Genomic DNA, 27,001 nt, shown 5'->3' with positions numbered 1-27,001 from the left:
TTGCATGTTTTATTTACGTGACAAACCTTAATAATTGGTGGCTGTGTTGGGTGGTGGTGGGTTAAACGACACATTTGTATTTACGCGATCTAACCCAAAAACCTCTATTATGAACCCTAATCTGCTACTTCTTCTCGCCCTTTTGGGCCCATTGGGGCGTGATCGTTTCCTCCGTAGGCGTCGCCTTGCCACGTCTCTCCGTCCGCCGCCGTGTCTCTCAGCCGAGACGCCTTCCATCCAATCCAGCGGTTGATGCTTGGTACCCGGTCCATTTGTTGGTCTTCCTCTTCCCCCTCGAACCTTCCAGCATTACCCTTCATCGCTGTCGCCTACAGCTGCCCCTAAATATCACGCAGCTTCCTACACTTGACCTGATTTGGTATAATAAACCTCGAGTCTCCGTCTGTGTCGTGTTCTCTGCAAGACTTTCTTGTTCGCTGCACGCCGGCCCGAATCGGTTTCTGAAAATTCCAAATTACAATGATGGAAACCGATATTTTCTTAGAATGCCCACTCTTCATTCCCCACAAAGTGGTACATCATGCTCAACAACAAAGCAGTGCAATCCCAAACACTCATCAGAGAAGCGATACGTATTGACTCGTCAACCTCCAAGCAGTGAGTCCACAGAATTTCTCTGGCTAGTCTAGCACTCTTAACTGCACGACCATCTAGCTGGACAGCTAATTAAAACAAAAATACCCACTTGCTGTACTGCCTCCGAGAGGAATGACCCCACCGATGAGTTTCTCACACAGGCCCCCATTTCCATCACCATCCTCACCTCCAAGGGCTTCATTTGCAGGTACGCGTCGAGGCCTCAAGCGGCAAATTACTGCCGGGGTCACGGGCAGCGGAGACATTGATGTAACGTCGCAAGAAGTGAACAGCTAAACAATTAGGGTAGAATTGAGGTCGCTTTCCTAACCCCCGTGCGAGTAATTATCACTTTTGCATGAAAACGTCACGTCCATTACTCTCAAACCGCAACGCTATCAATCCTGCCCAGTGGCTCTGTGCTCAGGGCGCCTTGAATCACAACGAGACAGTCTTGATTTGGCTTTTCACTAAATGTACGCGTATCCTGATTGAAGCTCTCAGCATCGTGTTCTGACACTGACAGCGGTGGATTGACCCGTGGTGTCAGTGGATTGACCATGATGGCTGATGATGATGATCATCTCCTCCTGCAATTCACTTTCTCACCAGCCGCATTTCTAAAGGCAATGAGTGACAAAGGACTGTACCTGTACAGTCTGGACCTAGCACACAGATATGAGTTAGTAGCCGAGGATAGATACATGGAAGGTTGCCTCTATTCTAGAGCTGGGTTATCAGATTACTTCAAGTAATTGATCGCTCTTCCGATCATTGAGTTCGATTACAAAATCGAGCAGCAACAAAATAGTTGCGAAAAAGGTCTCACCTGTGTTGCCACGTGTGTCGCTGGACGGGAGGTGATGGGCGGGGCTTGGGGATGTCATCGGCATTATCGGCCGCGTCACGCCGGGCGTGGCTTGTAGTGGGGTGGGGGGTTTCCCGCCTTCGGGAGGCGGGATGTGGGGGGGAGTAAAAGCGATCGCAAACAAATGTAGGCGATCGCAAATTTCAGCCGATTAATCAAGCGAACCGACGAAGTCACTTGCAATGTTCGGTGAAGCAGACAAGAGGACACGGGGACGGAGAGACTCAGGTCTCATAGAGGGGTGGTTTGGAGTTTGATGGAGTAGAGCTGGGAGAGATAAAAAAAACAGGGGTGGGGGGGGCGCTACAGAGAGATGAGATCAAGGGGCCAAGATAAGAAGGATATCTAAGACGGTCACAGCAATTTTGCTGTTGATGTGCGAGTGGATTGGCAGGCGGTAGACGGACCTTATAAGCGAAATGGACGTGCCCAATCGAGTGGAGAAGAGACAGGAGTAGGGAGGGCGACTTAAGAAATTGTATTCATCTCAGATTACCGATTACTTACGTTTTTTTTCTAGAAGTTATGGAAATGTAATCTTTTCAATGTCATTCCAATGCAATTCAACGTGTAATGTCTATTTATTTAATTTACCAGATCGCACTGAATGCACCCAATCTTTGTTAGATCTCGAAAGCTAAGCGGGTTCGGGCCTGGATAGTGTTCGAATTGGCGACCGTGAAGGACAAGCAGGTTCATACTCTTAGTTCTTTCGGTAAAGTCACGTAGGTAAAAAATGAAATAAAAATTAATAAAAATAAAACAATAAAATCACGACGTTTCGGAGGCACCACAAGTCTCCGTCATCAGGTGGGACCGTCACAGCCAGATTAGCTGCATCAAGTGAGCAAGCAGGTTGCCACAGGTGGCCAGGGCCCTACGTGATAGGCAGCAGTGGGCAGTGCCGCAACATCCATGGTTGTACTGTTTGTATATGTCCCTAAGCTACACGGTCTGTATGCACAAACCCATACTAACCGCACCGCCATGGTGAAGTCGGACCATATAAGCTCCCCGTCACCCACATGACGTGGTGATACGCTCATCCAGCAGTGGTTTCAGAAGGGCTGCACATGTATCGTATGCGCACTTAATTGTATGCACGTGTTGGACATCAGAAATAACAGCACCATGATCAGAGTAACTGTATAATTTGTATGGATTGGCTGCTGCTGCCGCTGTGTTGTACTGTACCTGCATTAACCCAAGCTACTGACCCCATCAATCCACTCTTTAAAAAAAAATATTAATTTAGTTTGTAAAAAAAAATAATTTTCGATATCCTGACCGTGGTGGTGCACGCCTGCAATCCGGCAATGTGGGGGCAGCAGCGAGGGTTGCTGGATCACACGCAGAAGCTGTGAGATGCCATACACCCCTGGCGTGCCACGAGAAGGCAGTACAGCAAGTTGGCCTGATCGCCATCTGTTTCCATCTGCACGGGGATAGAGCGCCGTGGTACTCTAGCGCACGTGGGGATTTCTCCAGGCGCTCTGGTTTTCTCCCACACGTATAAACAACTTTTTTAAAAAAATGTTTACATATACTAACACAAAGCAAGACCCTCCTGAAAAAATTCCTACGAAACGCAGCGTGGCTCTTCTGGATAAATAGAAATGATAATTTAATTACAAACAATAAACTGATAAGTATGTTGAACTTAATTCGCCCTGCACGTAGCCAACCGTGCTAATCGGAGGTGCGGGGGGAAGGACACAAATATTGGTCATTTAAATCCAAGTGGGCGGTGGAGGAGCGCCCGTGTTGAGTGCAACCGGTGGGTGACCTGAGTTTAATCCCAGCCCCACGGCAAAAACGTCAGCGGTTGAGTCATGAACTGGCTCATGGGAGAGCCCTCTTCAAGAACAACAACAACAAACACCTACACTGACCAGCATGGTGAAGTATGGTCAAACTGTCCCGCCGTGGCCGTCACGGCATTGGGAGTGCCTTCGATTTAAAATGGTCAAAGCTCACTAAACACGGCCGCATATACATGATGGCGAAAGAAAAACAACAATCGCACAAGTGAATGAGTGAATAGGTCGGCAGAACATGTTTACGCTTAGTAGATACAGTATAGACATAACCCCATATCGGTACTTAGCTTATTACAGACCAACTCAGACCGCATTGGTCACCCCGTGCCCTTATAAATCTCAACGTTCATCCTACAAAGTCCCATCACAAGGAAGAAACACAAACAAATAAGACAACAAACATGTTTTGCCCCTATTGAAACGGCTCTAACGCCGTATGGACCTCAAAACTCAATCTCCCTGTACAAGAATGCGGGCTAAGCCGTATGGGTTGACAGCTATGCATAAAGTACAGTAGTGTATCGTCTGTCCCAACAGCATCACATCCACCCGTTTGGGGTGATAGTTATTCAACTGGCTTCACAGCACTGTACTGCACAACATGAAAGAATGGCTCACAGTTCATCATCGCAGGGGCACACACACATACACACGGGCACACGCTACAACTATGCGCAAAACGTTACCCCTTTAAACGTGCGTCAAGTAACGAAATGTTTTGTTTGTTTCTTGAAAAAGCTCACGCACTAACTCGTGGCGCGCACACGAACCGGGGCGAGCAGTCGTTTCCGCCATCGTCCCATGCACCCCCCTTCTCTCTTCTTCCTCTTCTCGTCGACGCCGTATCATAGCAACAGAGTTGGGATTCCTTTTTTTCTCATCTCGTAATTTCCACTGCGGATACGCGGCCCCAGCCACTGTGTCGCTAGGCGTCGTGGTTGGGGGGTGGTGCCAGTGGCACGAGGTCAAACGTAGCCGCGGATGCCGATGTAGTGGAGGGAAATTCAGAACACCCCAACGGGGAGCCAGATGTTGACTACCTCGCCTGGTATACAGGAGGTCGTGGGTTAGATCCCGACCCTGACGCCTGCTGTTTATTTGGAGTTTGCGTGTCTCTCTCTCTCATCATCACGGTGGCTAGGAGATGTTAACTATCTCGCCTGGTATACAGGAGGTCGTGGGTTCGATCCCGACCCTGTCGCCTCCTGTATATTGGGATTGTGCGTGTCTCTCTCTCTTCGTGATCGTGTGGATATTTTCTTCGGCTCCGGTTTTCCCCTCCACATTTAGAATAAAAACATTGGGCGTTTATAGTATTTGGCTGTACATTTGCACGTGACAAGCCACTTCGTTGATGTTTCATTTGTGGCCAGGTCGCTTCTGAAAAGAGCAACGTAGCTCAGTGGGCCATACCTGGTAAAATAAAACATATATTGTTTATAGTTTCAAGATACTGCACCGGACTACGAGCCTGCTGGTCACCTGAGTTATGTTACCGGCCGCAGCTAACATCAGCAGAGAAGTGATATCTGAACCGGTCCTGAGTCTTCACTCCTCCACGTTCACCAACACCCAATGAGCAATGTAGTGATGTGCAATAAAAATAATATCCAGCATCAGAATATGTATTTATCCTGGAGAAATCCGATGAGCTATGAAGCTCGTTTGCACTGATGTCCAGCAGTACCCAAAACGGACCAGGAAGGCTTTGATCCGGCATTGGATTGACAACGGGTTAATAATTAGCGGGTTTTTTCATTATTAACATGGAAACATGCCAAACATCTCAACGCACTGCCTTCTGAATAAAAAAAAACATGGCTTGAGACTCAACGATGCTGATGTCGTGACTGTGAATGTCATTGTGTGGTGCCGGCCTTGCGAGGCCATGGCGGATAATGTGCTGACATTATGTGCAGCCTGCTTGCGGGGCGTAGTACCAGCCCTAGCGGGGCTTGGGTGAGCGCTGGTTAGCGCAGAAGCACCACGTACGGTGTGCGGTGCGGGCTCCCGGTGAGGGAGCGAGAGAGAGTGTCAGCCAGCCAGGGTTGCATTGGGGCATGATACGCTGGTTGACCTGCCGACACGTGACCGGATGATATTGGAGGGGGGGCACAGGTGGACGGGGGCCGCTGGGCGGTCACGTGGTATAGAGGAGCTCTCGGGAGCCTTCTGGAAAGGGCTCGAGAGATCTAGAAGGTGGGCGGGGCAAGAGGCGGAGCCAGCCCCAGCCCGTGCCGATATAACGGGACGGCCCCGTGTGGGGCTCGGGGTTCTTGACTGTTGGTGAGTGTAGATCCACGTCGGGTTGAAGAAGCCTGTAGCCACGCGGTCCGGGATCCAGCTCGTGGTCCGGACCGGGATAGCGAACCGTGTCTAGTTCTGTGGTAGCGTGGTTAGATGGGCGTTCAACACCCGAGTGTCGGTTACGTGATGTTGTGTTGAGTTGATGTAATAAAAAGTGTTTCTCCCAAGACAACGTCTGTGACTCGGTTGGACTCACTACACTTTCATGAAGTCAAGTAAAGGCAATGTCCCCTTGCCCAAAGTGGCAATGGTGAGTGGCACAAAACTCTGTAGGTCCAGGGCCAGTTAAAGAAATTCCACATTCCCACAGTAGAAGAGATTTTCTCAACAGGACGACCATCTGAAGTAACGTGGTTTTACGCCTCATCGACTTACTCAGTACAGTATAACTATTTTCTTAACAAAGCCCCGTTATTTCCATGAAGGCCACATTTGATATAATTTACAAACTATCGAAATATCCAGCAATGTAGTCGCGAATTTCGATACAATTCATGTTACATTGTATGTTGCAATATTATATAGACAAAATCAATGCATGGTAAATGAACACCACTGAAAATGCCAAGCGCACAAACCAATTCTATAGTAGTGACTGCATAGTACAGTGGAAAATAGGGCCGTCTGGAGAGTGGAGTTCCGTTTAACAAGTCGGACAATGCTTGTTCATGTTTTCGAGCTTTTAAGTGCGGATTTAATTTTCTTGTTTAGATGTTTTCTCTCCCCTTTTTTTGCGACAAGGCATATCTGCCCATCTTGCTTTTTGTTTAGGACACATCGATAGATTTTTTTAACCGTGAGTATTGTGAATAGTGCCTTTGGGCAGAATGTGTTCACGAAGGCATGATGACGGATAGTCGAGATTAACGATGGAGTGACAGCCAAATGAGGAAAAACAGGTCTGAGAGGTTACCCACCATGGAGATGGAGCGATGGAATTAGCTGCGTGCAGCCCGATGGATTGTTGTATCGAGAGTGGGGTTACTACCTTTTATAACACACCAAACCCAGACGTATTTCTCAGCCGGCACGAGGTCTATCCGAGCTGTTCGGTACACTGTAATACAATTCAACACAGCAAACACCGGCACTAGATCTCTGGTTAGAATCAATTCCTGCCACTCGACACACAGACGACAATTTCTTGACTGTCTGTGTCAAACCCGTGTCAAACCCAGACAGGTGGCAAATCTAATTGAGAGACTGTGAGAAATGGCGACGACTTAGGAGGCCCTCATCCAGCAGTGGATAGATCATGGCTGATGATACTAATATTAATTCAAGTGTGCATTCATTGGCCTGGCTGCTTCTTGGTTATAATCCTGCGTCAGCAGTTCTCCTGCTGTGTTTGTCTCACCTGATGACGGTTGCTTGTGTTGCGATCTAAACGTCGTGATCTATGATTTTTCTACCTACGTGACTTTAGCGAAAGAACCAAAGAGTATGGATTCCTGCAGTCACAAAAACTTCAAATCAAGATTGCAATTACATTTTCAAAGAGCCAATTTTTTCAATTAGCCACACGGAGTGTGGTTGCATAACAAAGAAATGCGTAACAGACCTTTATCGTAAACATTATTACAAATGGTTTACTGCTTAAAGCATACCTTAAAGCATAATGACATTATAGAAATTACTGAACAATGTAGTTCTCTGTTGTCGAGGGTTATTTTCTGGCACGCGGTTGTGCACTGCTTGCTGTGAGAATTCCCAGTGGATGTTCTTTGTCGAAGTGGCACCTCGCACTGCTGCAATAGAATTGGGACGTAAATAAAAACATTCATATTGACGTGGAAAATAAAGGCGCTGTTTGGGTAATGTTGCTTCATACTGCTCTGTGATCTGAAATGTTGTTCATTGCTCTTTCAAGCCAAAAGACGAAGACACCCCTTATAGTGCTATTAGCGAGCACCTATTAAGGCCTGCACGGCATATGAGTGGTGTGGTATGGCTAGCACCGTTTACCTGGTTTTGCTCCCCAATGTTGATGTTTATACACTGCCAGGTATTAATAAAAAAAAAATCGGAATCTTTATTTAGACTGGAGAAATCTGATGAGCTATGAAGCTCTTTTGCACAGATGTCCAATAGGTTTCACAGATGTCCTACTTGACATCTGTGAATCCTTCAGGAGGACATCTGTGAATTTAAGGCTATGTCGACCTAGCGGAGGCCCACGGATTGTTCAGATAAAGTGTGGGCAATGCCTGTGCACTCGCCATTGATGTCAGCCATGGCAGGAAATCAAACTCAGGTCACAGGGCTCGTAGCTCAGTGCACTAACAACTTTGCCACCAATTCCCCACACACACCCTCATCATGCACACGTCACACTCACCTCACACATCATGCAGGCACCATCATCACCTCAGCCTTCACCACAACCCTTCATCACCATCTTCACCTTCACTGTAATTTTTAAAATCATTACCACCTTCAACACGCACTAATCAGGCGGTCCGCCCATGGTAATTTGGAGCCAAAGGGATCTCACTTGATGGGTTCAGTGGCAACTATCCAGCGCGTTCACACCTGAAGGAACAGACAGCAATTTCGAGAAATGCAGGCAGATTGCCAAATCCAATTATGAAACTGACCTTTCATGATGACAACAATGCCTCGTGCATCAACATCTTTTTGCCCAATTGTGGTGTGAAGAATCGATCATGTTCTGCTGGCAGTCTCGAGCCAATATCAGGCATTCCACCTTGCCATGACAGGGCCTGGGTGTTTTTTGGCCGTTGAACCACCCCCTGTTGATTTCTATTAAAAAAAGGTACTTATTCCGTCTACCCGAGAATAAATCATGATATTTGTAGATATATATACATATATGAAACCATTTTCTAATCCACTGTTAGACGAGTGGCTTCGCACACCGCCGTGGGGGATATTTGACCATACTTCACCACACGGATCAGTGCGGATTGGTGGCAGCATCAACATGGGAGCACGGCAGTACAGGGCAGTACTTTAAAATGGATTGTGCTGCACGACCAGCCCTTCGCACAACGTGGCTCCCGCAGCCTGCAACACCTGTTATGCATAGTGGTCACCCAGATTATAGAACTACTAAGCATCTGCAAGAGAAAAAATCTGATTGCTAATATACACATGGATATACATTACATGTACAGCACAACTCCAATAATCCAATAATCCGCGGTGATATGGGGTGGGGGGGAGGTGAAGGGGGGCTAGGGTATTGGCATATCGCGGGTCCCGTAATCCGAGGTGCACCTCAGAGGGTAGTCCCCTAATTCGCGGGGAAATTTTTGCTTCGACGCGGTGTGCCGCGTTTTTTTTTTTTCAGGAGCTGCGAACCCGCGGGCAATCCACGATTTTGCAAAATTTCGCGGATTATTGGAGCGCGGGTTTAATTTTCTTGTATATTGGAGTCCTCCTTTAGCTCTACATTCTAATGCTGTGTAGATATCATACCTGAATAATATTCGGATTTTACTATTTCATACGTTACTGATATAGATGCAGTGTGTGTATTAATTTTATTAATATTGCTGTTTATAAATTGTGCCAATGGTCCCACACCTTGTTATAAAGTTAATGCTTTGCAATAATACAGTGATACTAATAACGTACAGCTCTTTGTCAAATCCCTCATGGATTAAGCCCTCCCACCCACCAACTCCGTGTCTGTCAGGGGGATTATTTTACCATACTTCACCACGATTTTAATTAGGGCTTGGACGTGAATATGGGTGCCCAAGACCAGCTTAATTCGATGTCGCTTGCCACTGATGTTAGACCAGGGCTGGGAATCAAACTCGGACAACCGGGGTGGGGGGGGGGGGTCACAACGCTACCGTTTCCCGCAAATATAGACAAGTTATAGATCCACGTGTACAACGTTGTACTTTAACATACTATACTTTAGTATAGTATGTTATTATTGATGTCAATATCGTATTGTATTCAATTACATGAATACGTATTCGCACATGCACGTGCCTTTGCAGTGCTGTATTAGCAAACACAAAGACCCCCTCCGCTACAGCATTCATACAACATATTGGGAAATTGCAGCTGTAAGCACCCATGGAGACAGGCATGATTCACGACATGGTGGTGCGGGCAGAAGCACGCGCAGCCCGCCTTTGTCTCCTCAGCGTTGATGGTTTTCTTTTTTTTACACACACGGCACCAGGTACTCGTTTAAGGCCGAGTCCACCTAGGGTGAGGGGCCCAGGACCGGTTCAGATATCACTCGGCGGATGTCATCCGTGGCGGGGAATCGAACTCGGATCGCCGGGGGTTTGTAGAGCACAGCGCGCTAACCACTGCGCCACCGCTCCCCCCTCCCTCATAAGAGTACAGTCAGTGTACACACACACGCAACACACGTGCAATTCGGGCACATGAATGTATTCATGACGCGCATTCACGGCCATGCATTGTTATACTGCGCATTGTTATACTGCGCACGCTCTTTGAGCGTTGCTTCCTCCTCCTCCATCCTCCTCGCGACCGCTGTGGGCTCGCAACTCCCACCCACCAACCAAGCCCTAGCCCATCCCCTACCCCTCCTCCTCCTCCTACCCTCACCCTACCCTACCCCTTACCCTACCCACCCCCATCACGGCATCTCCCTGGGTTCTGCCGTTGCCAGGACGTAGCCTGGATATTGTCTGGGTTGCTCGACGAGGCAAGCCACACTTGTAGTGTGCATTTACGAAGGCGAAACACAGTAACAGTCTTAAAAAAAACAACTAAAGAATAAATAAAATTACAATAGCCACCTGCCGAGACATTTGCTGAGATGCCTCATATGCTTGGGGTATGTGTCTCTCGCTCTCAGTGTCTCTCCCATCTCATTGTCTGCGCGTGTGGTGGTGGTGTCGTGTCTAATCCACGCTATTCAATCGCTCTGATCACCTCCGTGACTACACCGTACCGGGATTCGGAATCGCTTTTGAGAAGAGACTTAGATGCTAAATATACACATTAATGGAAATCGATTTTTTTTTATCCATGACACATTTTCTGTTCGCTATCTCATCAATTAAATATGCATCGAGTACAGTGGTAGTGTAGTTGTAACGTATGGGGGATACTGAAGAAGCGTTATGCATGTTGCCGTGTTGTGTAACCCGCTGCTGTGCATTAATACTCGGGCGTCTGCTATTAAAGCGGGGATAATTCATGGGATCCGTTCTAGAAATCCCATTCAAAGGGACAGGGGGATCATAATAGTAACAATGAAAGCTGCTTTCTGCTTGCTCTGTATTTTCATCACGGCATTGCAATTCAATTCACTGAAAGCTAAAGCTATCGTATTTGAGATCGGTTTAGTAAAATAGTCTATAGAGAGACTCATATTCACGGTATATATGATGCAGTTTAATGTGCATACATAAGAGTTTTTATATCTAAGATGGGCCTGCATGTATACTGTGTAATATTAGTGTACACGTATGCATATGTAGTATACATAGACAGTATCGGTAGCATATATGTAATATAAACATACACTCGGCGTACATGAAGCACCGTGTTTATGTAATGCTGTACACTTAGTTGTTAGTGTTTAGTGATTGCTACGTGCAGTCCACATGTGAAGTATAATTGATACTTGGAGCAAATAGGCAAAAAGCAAACGGGTACTTGACCTACAGTTTACAAATAGTTTACAAATAATATGTGTATGGGTTAAAATATGCAGTGTGGATATGAAGCGCTGTATATAATCACAGACACGTTAAACAATATAACCGCACAATTCACACAGTTGGTAACACATTAGGATATATACATTTATTATAACGCCATTTTGGGCCGTACAGTCAATACGGCATCCCTTTATGACAACGGATAGCAGGAACAGTGATCGAAATTGATCACACTTAAACGCACCGTTGAGGTGCAATAAATGACAATAAAATCCGTCACGTGCAAATTAGAAGCGGGTATTTCGTATGGTGTTCATTTCAAGAGTTATTGTACGTTGAAAATGGGAATAGAATGGCAGACGCTTTGTTTTAAGGTTTCAGAACCATGGACAGCGCTTCGGTGCTGAACGGGCGAGGCCTAGTGCAACTCCTGCATTGCGGCTACTGCCACCGGTCTCGGCTAGTTCTCTCTGCCGGAGAAAGTGGTTCTTAGCCGGCGGGCATAGCCAACAAAACACCCCCTCCCTCCTCTCGCTAAACTTCAACCATTTCATCCCTTTAACGTGAATTGTTCCGTCTCTCGGTCTCCTATTTCGCAATTCATCAAATTCACCGCAAAACGTAGCTAACAATGTATACATACACAATACGCGGGGGTTAATATGTTCAATACAATATGTTTTTCGTGGTTTTAAAAGCATGCAACGTTGTGACTTGTGATCATCGGATATTTCACACCAATTTGTTACGTTCCGTATTGTTTTAAAAAAAAATGTAACATCGCATTACTTTGATAATTTGCCAAAAAGCAATGCATGACACATTGCATTTATACATTTTTGCGTGTAATATATAGCTTATCAATATGCCCAGCATTGTATTTTTTTAAAATGGTATGATTAATCCAATTGCCCTTGTGCTACAAGACTCTAGAGTCATATTTTCAGGGCTGCATCAGTAAACTATAAGGAAATGTTTTCGTATCCATCAAAGCAAACGAATGTTTAAACATGACTTCCATTTGCTTTCAAGTCAAAGTGTAGTGGCGGTGCGTTGTCCTAATCCACCCTCTTCAATCGCTACGTCTCACCTAAGCGACACCTTACGTGAGATGCGGTGACGCTTAAAGAGGCTTAAATTAGCGTTGAGGCGCGTCTCGCTCATCTCCCTGAGCCAGTTGTGGAAATTCCACATTCTTATAGCGGAAGGGAGGGGTCCTGCCCATAGGACGGTTACTTATTTTATCGGCCCCCAGAGGGACAGACGATAGGCTGAGTCAACCCCTCGGCACTCTACGACAGAGCCACTCGTCCGAATCTGAGAAAACGTGAACTGATTTGCTCTGCGTACATTATTACACGTTACTATGCTGCAAACGTGAAGACAATGTAATGTAAATAAATAACCAAATGCTTTGTGCCGAATGTTAGTATTATTGTTTATAATGTGGATATACATACACACTAGAACGTACGTATATGCCTCTCTATATTATAATACACAATGTACCCCCCCTGTATTTTAAAGCCAATGTGTATGGATCCGTCTTTTTATCCAGTAGGTGTGTGTACTTGACCAGATTTGTTTAGATCTATTGACACCAGGCACAAGTTGCAAGTGTGTCTTACTTTCTGAAGCGTCTTATAATCTGCATAAGACGGTATTTGCCTATGCTACAACGTTTAATACTCATATGCATACCAATTATATGCATACTGATGCGGTAACAAAATAGTTACACTTATTTAGTACCGTACTGTATTGTGTTTAAGTAGGTACTCTCATTTGCACTGCGGCCCTTGCCAATGTTGTCCAGATATGATGATGATTCTTAATCGTAGAATTGGCTATGGCATGCTGAAGATTGCCAAGAGAAACAAACCCCCTCCAATGCTCTTATCGCTGAGCCACTATCTAAATAAGCAAAGCATTGGCTCTGAAGACAAAGATGGGGTTGATGGACCACACAAAGATGGGACCATTTTGTGCATGATATCTCCACCTACGAAACAACGGAAATGTGCGTGCCAAGGCAGTAACAACAGCAAGCAGAGTTTCTGAGCAAATCGGTGCGGATATTGTGCTTTGCATGCGCTTTCTGTTGGAAAAATATTACGCCCCGGAATGGTCCAAAATATCACATTGCCGGACCCTGCCGATAAAGGATCTGTGAAAGTAAGGTTTTCAGGGTGGAGGAAAACAATACAATCGAATATTTATTTAAATTACGACGAAAACATTCGTTTAGTTTTTTTTAAATATACCGGTTATGTGAAGTGTATAAAATCAATGTGTATGTCCTACCCACATGAAATACGTGATAACAATGTATGTAGGAGCATGCCAGGGATACAGACATAGTTATTACAGCAGTTTTTGACGACGCCTGGATTTAATAATTGTGACTCAACCCAGCAATTGTGTTTATATTGTACAATGTAGAATTTATGTTGCAACAAAAAAAAAATCTCCCATCAATAATCGCATAACCACATTGTCAATATCATCGCTATTTGAATGCGAAGTGAATTGTGCATTCGTAGCACCCGGGTGGCGGGTACGTTTCCTTTCATTTAGAAACGGTTAGTCCGTCGTGGGTTTCAATCAGTACATTGGGATACCAATGCCTTTCATCAATACTTTGATTCAGGCTCCATACATTTCATTTCGCGAGGTTAACACGTATGAAAGTAATCCTACAAGCTGGGAGCGCACTGGCCTTATGAATATATATACAAGCGTGCTGAAGTACAATCCAATAACACATTTGACTGACACGCCTTCATCTATCGGTGGATTGAAAGATGACGAAATTGTTGTTTACGGTATTTTTACGATTAAAGCAAAAAACGTATAAAGGGAACACACTGTTGAATACAAGACGTGCAAATAATGAATTAAACACACCCATTACTCCGATTTATCTTCGTTCATATCAATATTTAGTTCTCACCCATTGCATTATTGTATTAACACGATCAGATCAAATTAGGCTATAGAACTGTTGATTGCATAATATGATTTAGAAAAAAGTATTTTAGTGTATCTTAGAGGAGAGATCAATCGACGTTTCGGATGACTGGCGTTTTTATTTTCCAGCTCTCAAACCATTTAAATCCCACACGTGTTTGAATGTACGTGCACGCATGTGTGTGTATGCATGTCGTTAGCACGCTGTGCTACGAACCTGGCCACTGAGGTTCGATTCCCTCTCACGGCCAATACCAGTGACGATAATCTGAACCGGTCATGGGTCTCCCCTATGTCGACTCAGCATGAAATGAGTACCTGTTGAGGTGTGTAAACATCGCCACTGGGGATACAAAGGCGGTCGGACGTGGTGTGGGCCACCCCCCCCCCCTCCCCTTGTGTGTCATGCCGGCCTTGATAGGTGCTCGCTAACAGCATTTGTATATATATGTATGTATGGGCAGTAGTAGTGCTACGAACCTGGCCTCCCGAGTTCGATTCCCACTCACGGCCAACACCAATGACGATTATCTGAACCGTTCCTGGGCCTACTCTAGGGTCGACTCAGCCTTAAATGAGTACCTGGTGCGGTATGTAACAGTATCGCCACTAGGGAGACAAAGGCGGCCGGGCGTGGTGCTGGCCACCCACCCCCTCGTGTGCCGTTCTGGCCTTCTTAGGTGCTCTCTAACAGCACTTACTCCAACAGTCTGCTAAGATTATACGGGGGATCTTTGTCTTTGTCTTGTATGTTTATATATGGCTCTGGAATAGCTTAATCAGTAAAGCCGCTATGTTTTTAAATTAAAATATTTCACCTGGATAAATCCCTTGAGATGGAACATCTCGTTCGCAATGGTGTCAAGTGACGCATACCGAGTCAACACGTAATCACACATACACAGCATCTTTACAATCTAGAACGTACACAGCATACATTGCACAGCAGACAAACACATACATACATAAATACATAAATTACACAACTGTCGACACCACCGGTTCAAATAGAATGTCCTTTACCTGTCGTGATTGCTGGTGTTGTGCGAGTGAGTTTTAATTAAGGACTTGAATAAGAGACCGGCGGCAGATGTGAGTGTGTGTCTGGGAGAACGTTGCATGCCGAAGCGGCGATGTGACTGGGCAAGATTTTCACTGTTTAGGGTTTTTATTCTTCGGGGCACTTAAAAGTGTTCTGGTTTTAGGACTGAAGAGAACAGTTGATGAAATCACGATGGCAAAGGTCATCTTCATTACCGCCACCATCATCACCTATCCAGGGTTGGTAATATGACAACTATCTTGTGAATCTCTACCATTTGATTGCAACATAACGGTCGTTATGCTATAGAGACAACACGGACTGACGTGGGCATGTGGAATTCCAATCATAGGCTCAGAACCCTCAATTGGTATGACCTCCAATCCTATTTTTGTGAGGGCATTATTATTAAGTCCTGTATATGGCAAACACATTAATATTGGTATTACAATGACAAAATCAATTCCCCTTAAGCCAGATGAGATAACAGGCAATTACAATGCAATTTGCATTACGTTATATGGCATTTGAATATAGGCTGCGCCTCACGACACTGCATAGAAACATTGGGACATTTTCCATGGAGAACAAGCAGTGCTAGATTTATACTACGTGTACTTGCATGTACACTGCGAATACAGTGTGTTTCAAAACAATGTTAACACTTCTGAGAATTTGCAACAACACCACGAGAAATTTGCTGCCTCCTCCGGGCTCTGGTGACCACCTGGAGAAGATTCCAGGCAACGTGTTGACAACGATGGCGAACAAGTGGAGACTCTTTGACTTTGTGAACCTATTAACATTACATTTGTTGTCACGTTACAGGGTATTATCCGTTCTTCTTCCATTAAAACCGATAGTCCCATGTAAGTGTTAACATGTATTTGGATCACCCTGCATATACACAGTGTACATATACACACGGAGTATATACACAGACTGTGTATAGACACATTTTAAATGATGGGACAGTAAGTAGAAGAGTGGAAGGGAAAGGTCTTAAGCCTAGACATCAACTGAGAGTCAAGAGCGCAGATGGCCGGAGGGAGAGTCTTTCAAACTACGGAGGGAACCGAGAAGGAATGACCTCCCACTGAGCAAAGGTTGACCCCGGGGTGCGGGGGGTGGGAGTTCGACAGAGATCCTTGGATGCTGTAGTGGAGAAAAGACGAGGGCGAGTAGTGTTATACTCGCGGGGGGAGGTAGACAGAGGCGAGTCACGGTTGCGAGATGTTAACTACCTCGCCTGGTATACACGAGGTCGTGGGTTCGATCCCGACCCGGACGATGCCTGTACATTTGGAGTCTGCGTGTTCTTCCCGTGGTCGCGTGGATTCTTCGCCGGGTCCTCAGGTTTTACCCTCCACATTTAGAAGCGTGCGTTGCCTGCTATACATTCCCACACTATGAGCCATTTCGTTGAGCTATTATTTCTGGGCAGGTCGCTTCTGAAAAAAAATAGTCATATAGCTCAATGGTCTTTACCTGGAAAAAAGAAATATATATTTTAGTTTTAGTTTAGATTCCACGGAGCATCTTTCGGACAGGAATTGCGATCTCGAAATGGATCCAGGACTGGGCCGGGAGATCCAGTGGAGCGTGGCGAGTGTCGGGGTGGGGCGGGCACGCCGACGACTGTCGGTGATGAGTTTGGCCGGCGGGGCATTCTTCGGACGATCTGGAGATTGGAGAGGAGAGCTGCGTGAATGGCGCAGAGCGTCGCGGTTAGTCAAGTCAGGTCGAGACGTAGACGAGCAGCTGGAGCGAGGGAGCGGTCGATGTGGGAGATGTTGCGGAGGATGTAGGAGGCCCCGCCGCCCCTGTGTGATATCAGTCTTTATATCTACATCAGCTCAAGCCTTCGGTGAATCACGTGACTCCCATGTGGCCACCCACCCACCCTCCTCCCCACGATGAATCCCTCCGTTCTGCCTGTCCCTCTGTGAACACAGACTCAGCTCTGGGCAGCGCCGGTGTTATTGTGTAGTCGAACCCTCGTCTTTCCTCACCCCTTTGGTCACGGTTTTTCTTTCCACTCCTTTATCTCTTATTTCCCTTTCATTTCACACTCTTTCTTCCCTTTCAAATTCCTTTTTCATTTTCCATCCATTAAATTCTTGACTCTCTTCCCCTTCCCTTCATGTGCCACGGATACAGAGTTACCAGTACATATGCTCCGATCTCGAGTATATATGATCCTATTTCTCGTGTATATATATACCTACAATATCTTGTGAATATGATGCTATCTCTAGTGTATATGTTACCATCTCTTGTGTATATAGTACAACTTAATTCTAGATTTGAAGCTTTCGTGACTGCAAGGATTCATACTCTTATGTTTTTTTCGGTAAAGTCACGTAGGTAAAAAATTATAAAAAATAAAATAATAATTAATGAAAATATTATTATTTTTTGAAATATTTTTTTGCCTACGTGACTTCACCGAAAAAAAACCTAACAGCATATATAGTACAACCTCATGTGAGTGAAGGGGACCTGAGAGTGCAAGGTTTATGGAACCACACGTCAAATAATATGATTGTTAATGTCGTAGACGTGACGCGCTGTACAGCAAAGTGACATTTTAACGTAAATAACAATTTAAATATGTGCATACAAACACACTATATTGCCTATATGATTACATTCATGAGTTGAATAATGTCAGCTGCCTTGCTATTTTTTTTAAGTATACCAATAGACATCAAATGTCGAGTCGTTAATAAATACATCTATCTAAGTATAGACGTGTTTTGTGAAAACGCAGCAATCTAAATAAATAATATAAATATGCATTTAATATGGCGACGGACTCAGAACCAATGATACCTCTTTCTGCATTCTCAAATAATCCGGTACGTATCGATTTCACTGCTTTTGACACGTGTTAAGTATTGACAGACTGGACAACTGTGGATCATAAAACCTTTTACCCATGGCACACCCCATGGGAGGGGGAGAAGATTCACGGGTATAATGGATGGAAATGGAACGGGATAGGGGAGGGATGAAGTCTGCAAGACGGACAGAGAGGAGGCCACGGCAAGCAGAAGAGCGGCGGGAAGGGAGAAGGAACGCCGGAGCAGGAAGAGGAAGGAGGAGAAGGTCCAAGACGTTGGAGATGAGAGGGCGATGATGAGAGGCGAGGCGAGAGAGGTGGAAGAGGGAAGGAAGGGGGCGATCAGGAGCTGCTCTAAGCAGCGTCTGATTTTGCAGGGGCGCGGGGAGAGGGAAGGATTCAGAGTGGGGGTGGCCGCACATAGAAGTCACGTGGTTTACAGGAGGCTTGAGTTGATTTAGATAAAGAGATAGTTCACTTCCTATAGCTCTGCTGGCACATGAGGCTTCTGCTTCCTCCCCCCCCAAGTTTGTCTTCCCTCCCTACTCAATTTAATAAAACCACAATGCGTCCCACCACTACGAATCACCCCCACTTCGTAAGCTGCACTCTGCGATGCAAATCACCTTCCCATTTCCTGCGCGCGGCGTGTTCTCGCCTGCCAAACAAACACAATGTCACGCAGATGATAACAGACGTCTGCGGCGCTGGCACTACATCTCTGTTGCATCGCAGTGCACAGAGGCAGCCCAAGAGAGACCTCGTAAAGTCCTAACGGCCACGGGACATAATTGTCCTTGGGGCTCCGCCGCCACTGCTGCTGCTGCTGCTGCCGTGTTTTATTGCACGAGGGACGTTTGGCTGTGTTGGCAGTTTTCGAAAGTGGCTGATGGGCCTGGCTTCGGGCTAAAACATGAGTGACAACGCATTAATAACGGCCGATATGTGCTCATAGCTCCACCGGTTGCAGCTATAAATTACTCCATAAATTACATTTTTAGAACGCACATTAAAATATGGGACAGCGGATCGGCGGGTTATTTATTTATTTGTGTCGGTTTAATGTTTTCGAGTGCAATTATTGGGTGTCTCGCCAAAAGGCAACGGCTGGATTAATAAGAAGAACCGGTGAATAAAATAAAGTATTTATTGAAGGCACTGCGCTGTGTATGTCCCAATAAAATTTAAGTGAAAGGTTTGGCGCAGAGCTGCGACGATTTGTTGATTACTCGCATGCATGTGATTTTTAATCAAGAGATTGAGCTACGGGTGTCAACGATGTTCGGGGCGGACGAAGAAAATGCCCTCCGATTTTTTGTTCGGCTGCAACGAAAAAAATTGGGGGGGGGGGGGCTGGTCGAGTCTCATTCCGAATCGTCGTCTCATTCGATATAGAAGTCTCACGTCTCATAACAAACTGAAATCCTCATCTTCGTCAACACAGAAAGGCTTGTACCATTCAATAAACAAACACCCCCCCCCCCTCGCACCTCCCCGACTCGACCTACACCGAATCCCCGTCTCATTCAATACGGAAATCAAGTGTCTGACATAGAACTCATTTCAACCGATACGGATCCTTTGACCCTCACCCAACATGCAGAAGCCTCGTCTCGTCGTAACGTACACGAACGTTTTTGCTTTGTCTGGTATAATAATAATAATACAAAATAACGCCTCGTCCAAATACAGAAACTCTATCTCATCCAATCCAGAACCCTTGTCCAATACGGAACATTCAACTCTTACCATACAGAAACTCAGTCTCATCGAACAGAGAAGGCCATTTTGTTAGGATGCTTTATTTTTGGTTTAAAAATTATTGTCCAAATTTTACTAACCACATGCATAAAACACGACAACAAAAGGCACGCATTTGTTATTGTCTCATCAATTGTCATCATGCTTAAACTTCATCGCCATCAGCGATGTTCAATCCACTGTTGGATGAAAGCCCCCCTAAGTCTTCGCCGTCTCGCCGCCGTCGCTTCCTGTCGATGTACGCACACAAGTTGAACTTCTCTTCCACCGTACGTAGCCCGATCGAAGGTGCGCGTATGATCCACATGGCCCCCGCACACAAGCTAATTCCATTGCTCCATCTCCTCTGCGGTCGTGCTCTCTCCAACTTGGCTTTTGTAAAAACGTGCCCAAATAAAACAAAAATGCGTACATCTACTTGCTGATAATGATGATGATGATTGGCTAATCAGCTCGTGATTTGCGGCCAAGAATATTTACGGCTCTCGTGTCGTACACAAGGGACCCGCCGCGTCTTCCGTTGAAGCCCGGCGGAAGACGCCAGGGAAGACAAGAGCCCCCCCCTACCCTCTCCTCCCCCCATGAATCAAGCTGAAACCCGCGAGAGCGAAACTCAAGGGGATGTCGCTCAATCATCCGTCGGTTTGGCAACGGTGACGTTAGCCCACGTGACAACCAACAGCGTTCTAGCAACAAATCGAGATACGACGCAATGTTGCATGACAACAAAGGGGACATGTCTGACTAATAAACAAACACAATGAGTCCTCGGATATATATTTATATATTGTTACTATAAATATTAAGACGCATTTTTTAAGCAGGTTACTGCTTGGGATGTTTGGGTAATTCAATAAATTTGAGTTCTAAAAAACGTATTTGGTGGTGGTGACGCTGCTGCTGCTGCTGCTACACTGGCAGCGATGCACAATCACAGTCAACACGCGTACGTCGACGATGCTGTGCGGCCTTAAATGGGAAATTTTTTGCGTGTAATAGGCAACGTTTCAGGCAATGGCCCTTCTTTACAACACATTAAATGAAATCATATGAATAAGCCCCAAAACGCCATCGATCATGTTTATTTCAACCCCCCATCCCTTTGAATGCCACAATATTACTGACGAATTTGTTGAGTTGTTAAGACTGAGAAATAAACTTCTGTAGTCTTGTTGGACGGATTAAAGCAAATCGTACGTTTGCAGCCAATTCACAATTGGTTGAAAGGTTCAAAAAGCAAACCCGGTGAACCCGGAAAAATAAAACCTAAACAACGCTCAAAATGTACCCGGATAAAGGAACCTACTTGTTGTACTGCCTCCTAAAGGCCCTCCTCGTGAGGCCCATGGGCCTGGCCACTCTGTGGCACCACACCGAGAGCCTGCGATGGCTCACCAGCCACACGAAGACAAAGATTCACCCCGCGTAGCCGTAGCTGACTTCTTCGGGGCAAAAGCCGCTAGCGAGCACCTCTGAAGTCCGTCACGGCGCGTGAAGGGGTGGGTGGTCAGCACCACGCCCGACCGCCTTTGTCTCCCCAGTGGCGATGTTTACACAACCCCCCCAAGGTTCTCATTTGAGGCTGAGCCGACCTAGGGGAAGCCCAGGACCGATTCAGATAATCGTCACGGGCGTTGGCCGTGAGCGGGAATCGAACTCGGATCATTGTGGTGTTCTCAGCGCAGCGCCCTAACCACGACACTACCCCCCCCCCACGCAACACACAATAGCCACTGCATCAAGGCGGCTTCCTCTGCCATTAGTAAGGGTGATTCAACGTCAGCTGTCCTGCATAACAATACCTGAGGAGTAGGGGTCGCTCAGTGGGAGTGTGTAGGGGGATAACAGGGGTCAGTGCGTTCAGTATTGATTGGGGAGCGAGGAGGGTGCGTCTGATATTATTTGAAGGATGGTCATCGCCCCGGGGCGGGGGATGGAGTTTGCAATCGGTGCCAGTGCTTTAAGGGACAATGAATGACATAGGGGCCTTTTGTTTGGCTCGTGTTGCTTTGTAATGTGATGCAGCTTGGGTTTAGATTCTGCGCCACGTGGCTTTGGCACTGACGATGGCTTGGGTGACGGCTAGGGGTGAGGGCGATGGCTTGGATGATGGTGGTGGCATGGGTGATGGTGATGTACGTGTGTATGTTGGACTTCTTTCGCACCGTACGTAGCCAACCGCGATAATCGGAGGTGCGGGGGCAGGACAAGACTTGGGTCATAGTGGTGACTTAGGTGATGGTCATGGCTTGGGTGATGGTGGTGGCATGGGTGATGGTAATGGCCAGGGTGATGGTGGTGACTTGGGTGGTGTTGATGGCTTGAGTGATGGCTATAATGATGGTGCTAGCTGGGGTGAGGATGATTTCTATGGTGAAAGTGGTGGCTAGGATAATGGTAATGGCTAGGATGGTGGCGATAGCTCGGGTAACGGCGATGGCTTGGTGAATGTTGTCTTGGCACGCCGGCCTGCCGCCCGGGTGCCACCAGCAACGTTGCGAGTTCACGGCAGCGGAGCGAGCGAGCCGCGTGGACACTTCGAGGGGCCACGCGATCTCTGACCACGCTCCTTTCAAAAAGCGACGGTCGCTCGCGAACCCCGAACGCCCCGTAGATGATTTTGTGTTTTGCTGGCGAACAAAGGGGACGGGAGCGGGAGAGAGGCGGCACCGTTCATGCCACGGTCACCTGACCTCTGCCTCTCCCCCATGGTCCCCCCCGCGGTGCCCACGTTCACCGCCCCGCACCAGGTGCTCACTTCCAAGCTGAGTCAGACAGATTGGAGGCGTCGTCGCGGTCAGGTGTGGGCGAGACGTGACCATGGTTTTGTTAGTCATGGCTAGAGAAACCGCACCCCCCCCCCACCCCTATTCCTCTCCCTATAGCCATATCGACTATGGGGGCAAATTATGTTCGACAGCACCTAGTGAAGGCTGCGCATGGCGCTCCAGCAGGACGTGATGGTTCCAGAATTTAAGGCTCAGTCGACCTAGGAGTGGCCCAAAACATGGTCACATGTTTCCCACTTGATGATAGCCGTGGCTGGGAATCGGCGTACGAACAGACACAACACCACCCCACTTTAGCCCTCAAGGCGTGATGGGGCAAAGTGCTGTGAAGGCCGACACGGGGCACGAGTGCGTGGGTGGCCACCACTACGCCCGGCCCCACCGCATCGGGTACCCATTTGAGGCTGAGGCGACCTAGGGGAGGCCCAATACCGGCTCAGATAATCGTCACCGGTGTTGGCCGTGAGCGGGAATTGAACTCCATGGAGCAGTTTTCTTACATCCACACATACACACGGGTGCACATATATGTAACATACAATAGGCCATATGTTAATATAAGTGCTTGTGTTATGGGTACTGTCCCCGGCCATAGGACTGTGGATGTTTACACTGCTTGCTTGGGGTCATATCAATGGAGGTGTGTGTCACCCTCGTGCTCAGCTTGAGCAGAGAAAAAACACTTGGCGAATGCACAGACCTCGAACATTAATGAACAGGGCTCAAAAGCATACTGCTCTAAAATAACTTTCTTATTTTTGTTATCATTAATATACTACGATGCAGCAGCAGCAGCGGTGTTATTATTATTATTATTGAGAACAGGAATACCCCGGTTTACGTCAAGGATGCGTTCCTGAAAAGTGCGACGACGAATATCGAAACGACGTCAAATCCAAAGCGATTTACGGGGTAGGTGGTGGTGGTGGTGAGAGGCGACGGATATCGAGACAGGGCGGATGACTCTGTCAGGGACGTGAGTGTGGGGCTGAGGCGACGCAACACCAGGCAGCGGCGTTCACAATAAAGTGACGACGCATTTGCGAAACGACGTGAAAGGTTGAGACGTGAATGGCGGTGTTACAGAGCTCCCTGCGTTAGTCACGTGATTGCTGCACGCGATTTTGAAAGTGGTGAGGGAAAGTGGTGAGGTAAAGTGGTGAGGTAAAGTTATGAGGTAAAGTGGTGAGGGAAAGTGGTGAGGGAAAGTGGTGAGGGAAAGTGGTGAGGGAAAGTTATGAGGTAAAGTGGTGAGGTAAAGTGGTGAGGTAAAGTGGTGAGGGAAAGTGATGAGGTAAAGTTATGAGGTAAAGTGGTGAGGTAAAGTTATGAGGTAAAGTGGTGAGGTAAAGTGGTGAGGGAAAGTGGTGAGGGAAAGTTATGAGGTAAAGTGGTGAGGTAAAGTGGTGAGGTAAAGTGGTGAGGTAAAGTTATGAGGTAAAGTGGTGAGGGAAAGTGGTGAGGGAAAGTGGTGAGGGAAAGTGATGAGGTAAAGTTATGAGGTAAAGTGGTGAGGTAAAGTTATGAGGTAAAGTGGTGAGGTAAAGTGGTGAGGGAAAGTGGTGAGGGAAAGTTATGAGGTAAAGTGGTGAGGTAAAGTGGTGAGGTAAAGTGGTGAGGGAAAGTTATGAGGTAAAGTGGTGAGGTAAAGTGGTGAGGGAAAGTGGTGAGGGAAAGTTATGAGGTAAAGTGGTGAGGTAAAGTGGTGAGGGAAAGTGGTGAGGGAAAGTGGTGAGGGAAAGTGGTGAGGTAAAGTGACGATGCGCATCATCATCATCTTAATTTGAGTTATGTTAATTTGTAAACTATTTAATACTTTAATTTGTTTTATTTGATTGATGTTTATTTCGATTTAAAGCTTTCGTGACTGCAGGGATTCATCTTATTGGTTATTTCGGTAAAGTCACGTAGATTAGTGGTATTTATGTTATTATTTCCCTTCTACGAAAGAACCAAGAAGATTCTTGATGTTTATTATAGCCAATTTTGTTTATGTTATGATAATTGTATATTTCATAGCTTATTTACGTATTTTTGTTGAGGCAATTCATTTAAAGGTATGTTTCCTTAGGCCGATATCATTATCCGCGAAATGTTCTCTTCGCGAGCACCTCCAGCGCGTATCCCGTCACCGCGGACAAAACCGAGTGAACGCTGCACTGAATTCTCCGTTGTTGCATTCCACCGCGTGACCGGGCAACACGCAGACACCGTTAAAGCGCCCACGTTGCCTGGACGTTGCCGGGACGTCCGACGGACCGAGTCGCGACCTCATCGCCCACGCGGGCCGCGCGATCGCCGCCGTGCCAATTAAAACAAAACAAAAAATATCTCAAACGGTTGTAACAGTTTCTGCCAACACGTCCCCCGTGCTGTTAAGTTGTCGCTTACCGATTCAAAACGGCATAATCGTCGTGTTCGTCATCATCGTCGTCGTCATCGTCATCATCGTCATCATCGTTGTCATCTTCGTCGTCATAATCGTCATTATCGTCGTCGTCATCGTCGTCGTCATCGTCGTCATCATCGTCATCGTCGTCATCATCATCGTCGTCATCATCGTCATCATCATCGTCGTTGTCATCATCGTCGTCATCATCGTCGTCGTCGTCATCGTCGTCATCATCGTCGTCGTCATTGTCGTCATCATCGTCATCATCGCCGTCATCATCGTCGTCGTCATCGTCGTCGTCATCGCCGTCGTCATCGTCGTCGTTGTTGTCGTTTTGCGGCGCATTGTTGACACTTGAATGTGGGATTGAGGCGAGGATTACCTTTTTTTTGGTTCCCCCCCCTTCCTCACTAATCCACATCTTTCACTCGTTCGGATAATGTCTGGTTCCAATTAGTTCAGATTAGTGGTATTTGAAAGCATATATAATGTATGTGGGCTGTTGCCCCTGCGTGTGTGCGCGTGTGCAGATGTTTTAATTCGGCATTTATATCATTAACATTTTCCCATTATGGCCAAATCACCCGGAATGCCACTCAATCCCCTGAGATGTGGGAAGCTAAGCAGGCTTGAGTCTGGATAGTGATTGGGTGGGCGACCACCGCCATGCGCACCATGCTAGTGCCGTAGGATCCTGCGAGTCCACTTTGTCAGCAGAGGGCAGGGCGGAAACATCCATCGTTGTGCTGTACTGCGGTCGATTGTCTATGCCCCTCACCGTCACCAACCTGCACTGGCTGTGGGTAAATTGTTGAGCCCCTAACATTTCGCATTCTGAGACACGCTGAGTGAGCCTTAGCATTCAGTGTAAATGCCGCACACTCAAAAGAAAAGTGATCTATGACTTATTTAGGCTCATAATTGTGCATTATTGATGACATTTAAAGAGCCAAATTATGAATTGCGGTGTTGAGGTTTGAAACACCCGTCATTTATTGGCTGTAAACATCTTAAACATAAAAACCCGATGCAGGACACCCACTGAAAAGGAATACACCGGCTCAGTGTGGCTCCCCTGGATAAATGATTATTAATGATTATTTGGCTCATCACAATTATCCAAACTGCTCGACCCAAACCAAGTGGTGCAGGACTGAGGGTGCTTGTGGGTTTACTGTGAACGCCCAACCCTCTTAGCACCATACCAGGGCATATTGGGGTTTCTCTGATGCAGAGTACATTACCAACACTCAAAACAGTCAAACAAACGAAAGGATTCTAAGCGATTTCGTGCGTATGTTAATAGATCACTCAAAATCATCACCAGCACCGCCGTGGAGTCGAGAACGGTGCCAATCGTTACTTTGAGCTGTGCATTGTAACGTTGTGTGTCGTAAAATCACGAAGAGTTGGGGAGTCCTTGCCTCTTGAGAGATCGGCAGTTCCCCAACATCGATTCAAGCGAGCCTGGCTCTGCTGATGAGACACTGGCGTGTCGAAACCGTGTCCAGTTTTCCTGCTTTGAATCAGTGCTGATGCAATGATGGACTCCCAGTAGGCTGATGGGTAGTGTTAGAAATATTCTCGGTTTTGGGTTTGTTACATAGAGAGATGAGTGGGTATGTGGAGGAGATATATCTACTAGGTTTGTTCGATACGATACGATTCGTGAGATTCACGTGTATACGCACGGCATCAAATGCACCGCAGGCATTTAATCATTCTCAACATGCATTTGAAATTCGCAACTCACAGCACCACGCTGCATTATATCTACGCGATCTTGTTTGCCAGTCTCAAAAAATATGAAAAATATATAATACAAATATTTTTACGAATAAATCACGTAAGTTTAAATACCAAGCATACAAAATTACCACGTTCAAATTTCCTATTCCAAAGAAATAAAATAATTAATTAAGAATTAAAATTTCAACTAAAAATTGTTGGGACACAAATCGCTGGTTGGTCCCCCGCGAGCGA

At 46.4% G+C, this 27,001-nt stretch overlaps 1 protein-coding gene across 1 annotated transcript in view; it reads right to left on the bottom strand.

Moving 5' to 3' along the window:
- The window catches only part of AGBL4 (AGBL carboxypeptidase 4), a 430,370-nt gene extending 404,613 nt beyond the window's left edge, over positions 1 to 25,757 (bottom strand). The window contains exons 1-4 of the mRNA XM_078605791.1: positions 25,693 to 25,757; positions 22,526 to 22,602; positions 22,400 to 22,467; positions 4,056 to 4,179 (exon numbers count right to left, since the gene is read on the bottom strand). Coding sequence (XP_078461917.1) covers positions 4,056 to 4,179; positions 22,400 to 22,467; positions 22,526 to 22,602; positions 25,693 to 25,757 — 334 coding nt within the window. The remainder of the gene's footprint in view (positions 1 to 4,055; positions 4,180 to 22,399; positions 22,468 to 22,525; positions 22,603 to 25,692) is intronic.
- Between the last annotated feature and the right edge of the window lie 1,244 nt (positions 25,758 to 27,001).

Source organism: Lampetra planeri, chromosome 24 (genome assembly GCF_965212315.1).
Source record: "Lampetra planeri chromosome 24, kcLamPlan1.2.h2, whole genome shotgun sequence".
Classification (NCBI taxonomy): Eukaryota; Metazoa; Chordata; class Hyperoartia; order Petromyzontiformes; family Petromyzontidae; genus Lampetra; species Lampetra planeri.
This window is presented reverse-complemented; position numbering and strand designations above follow the sequence as displayed.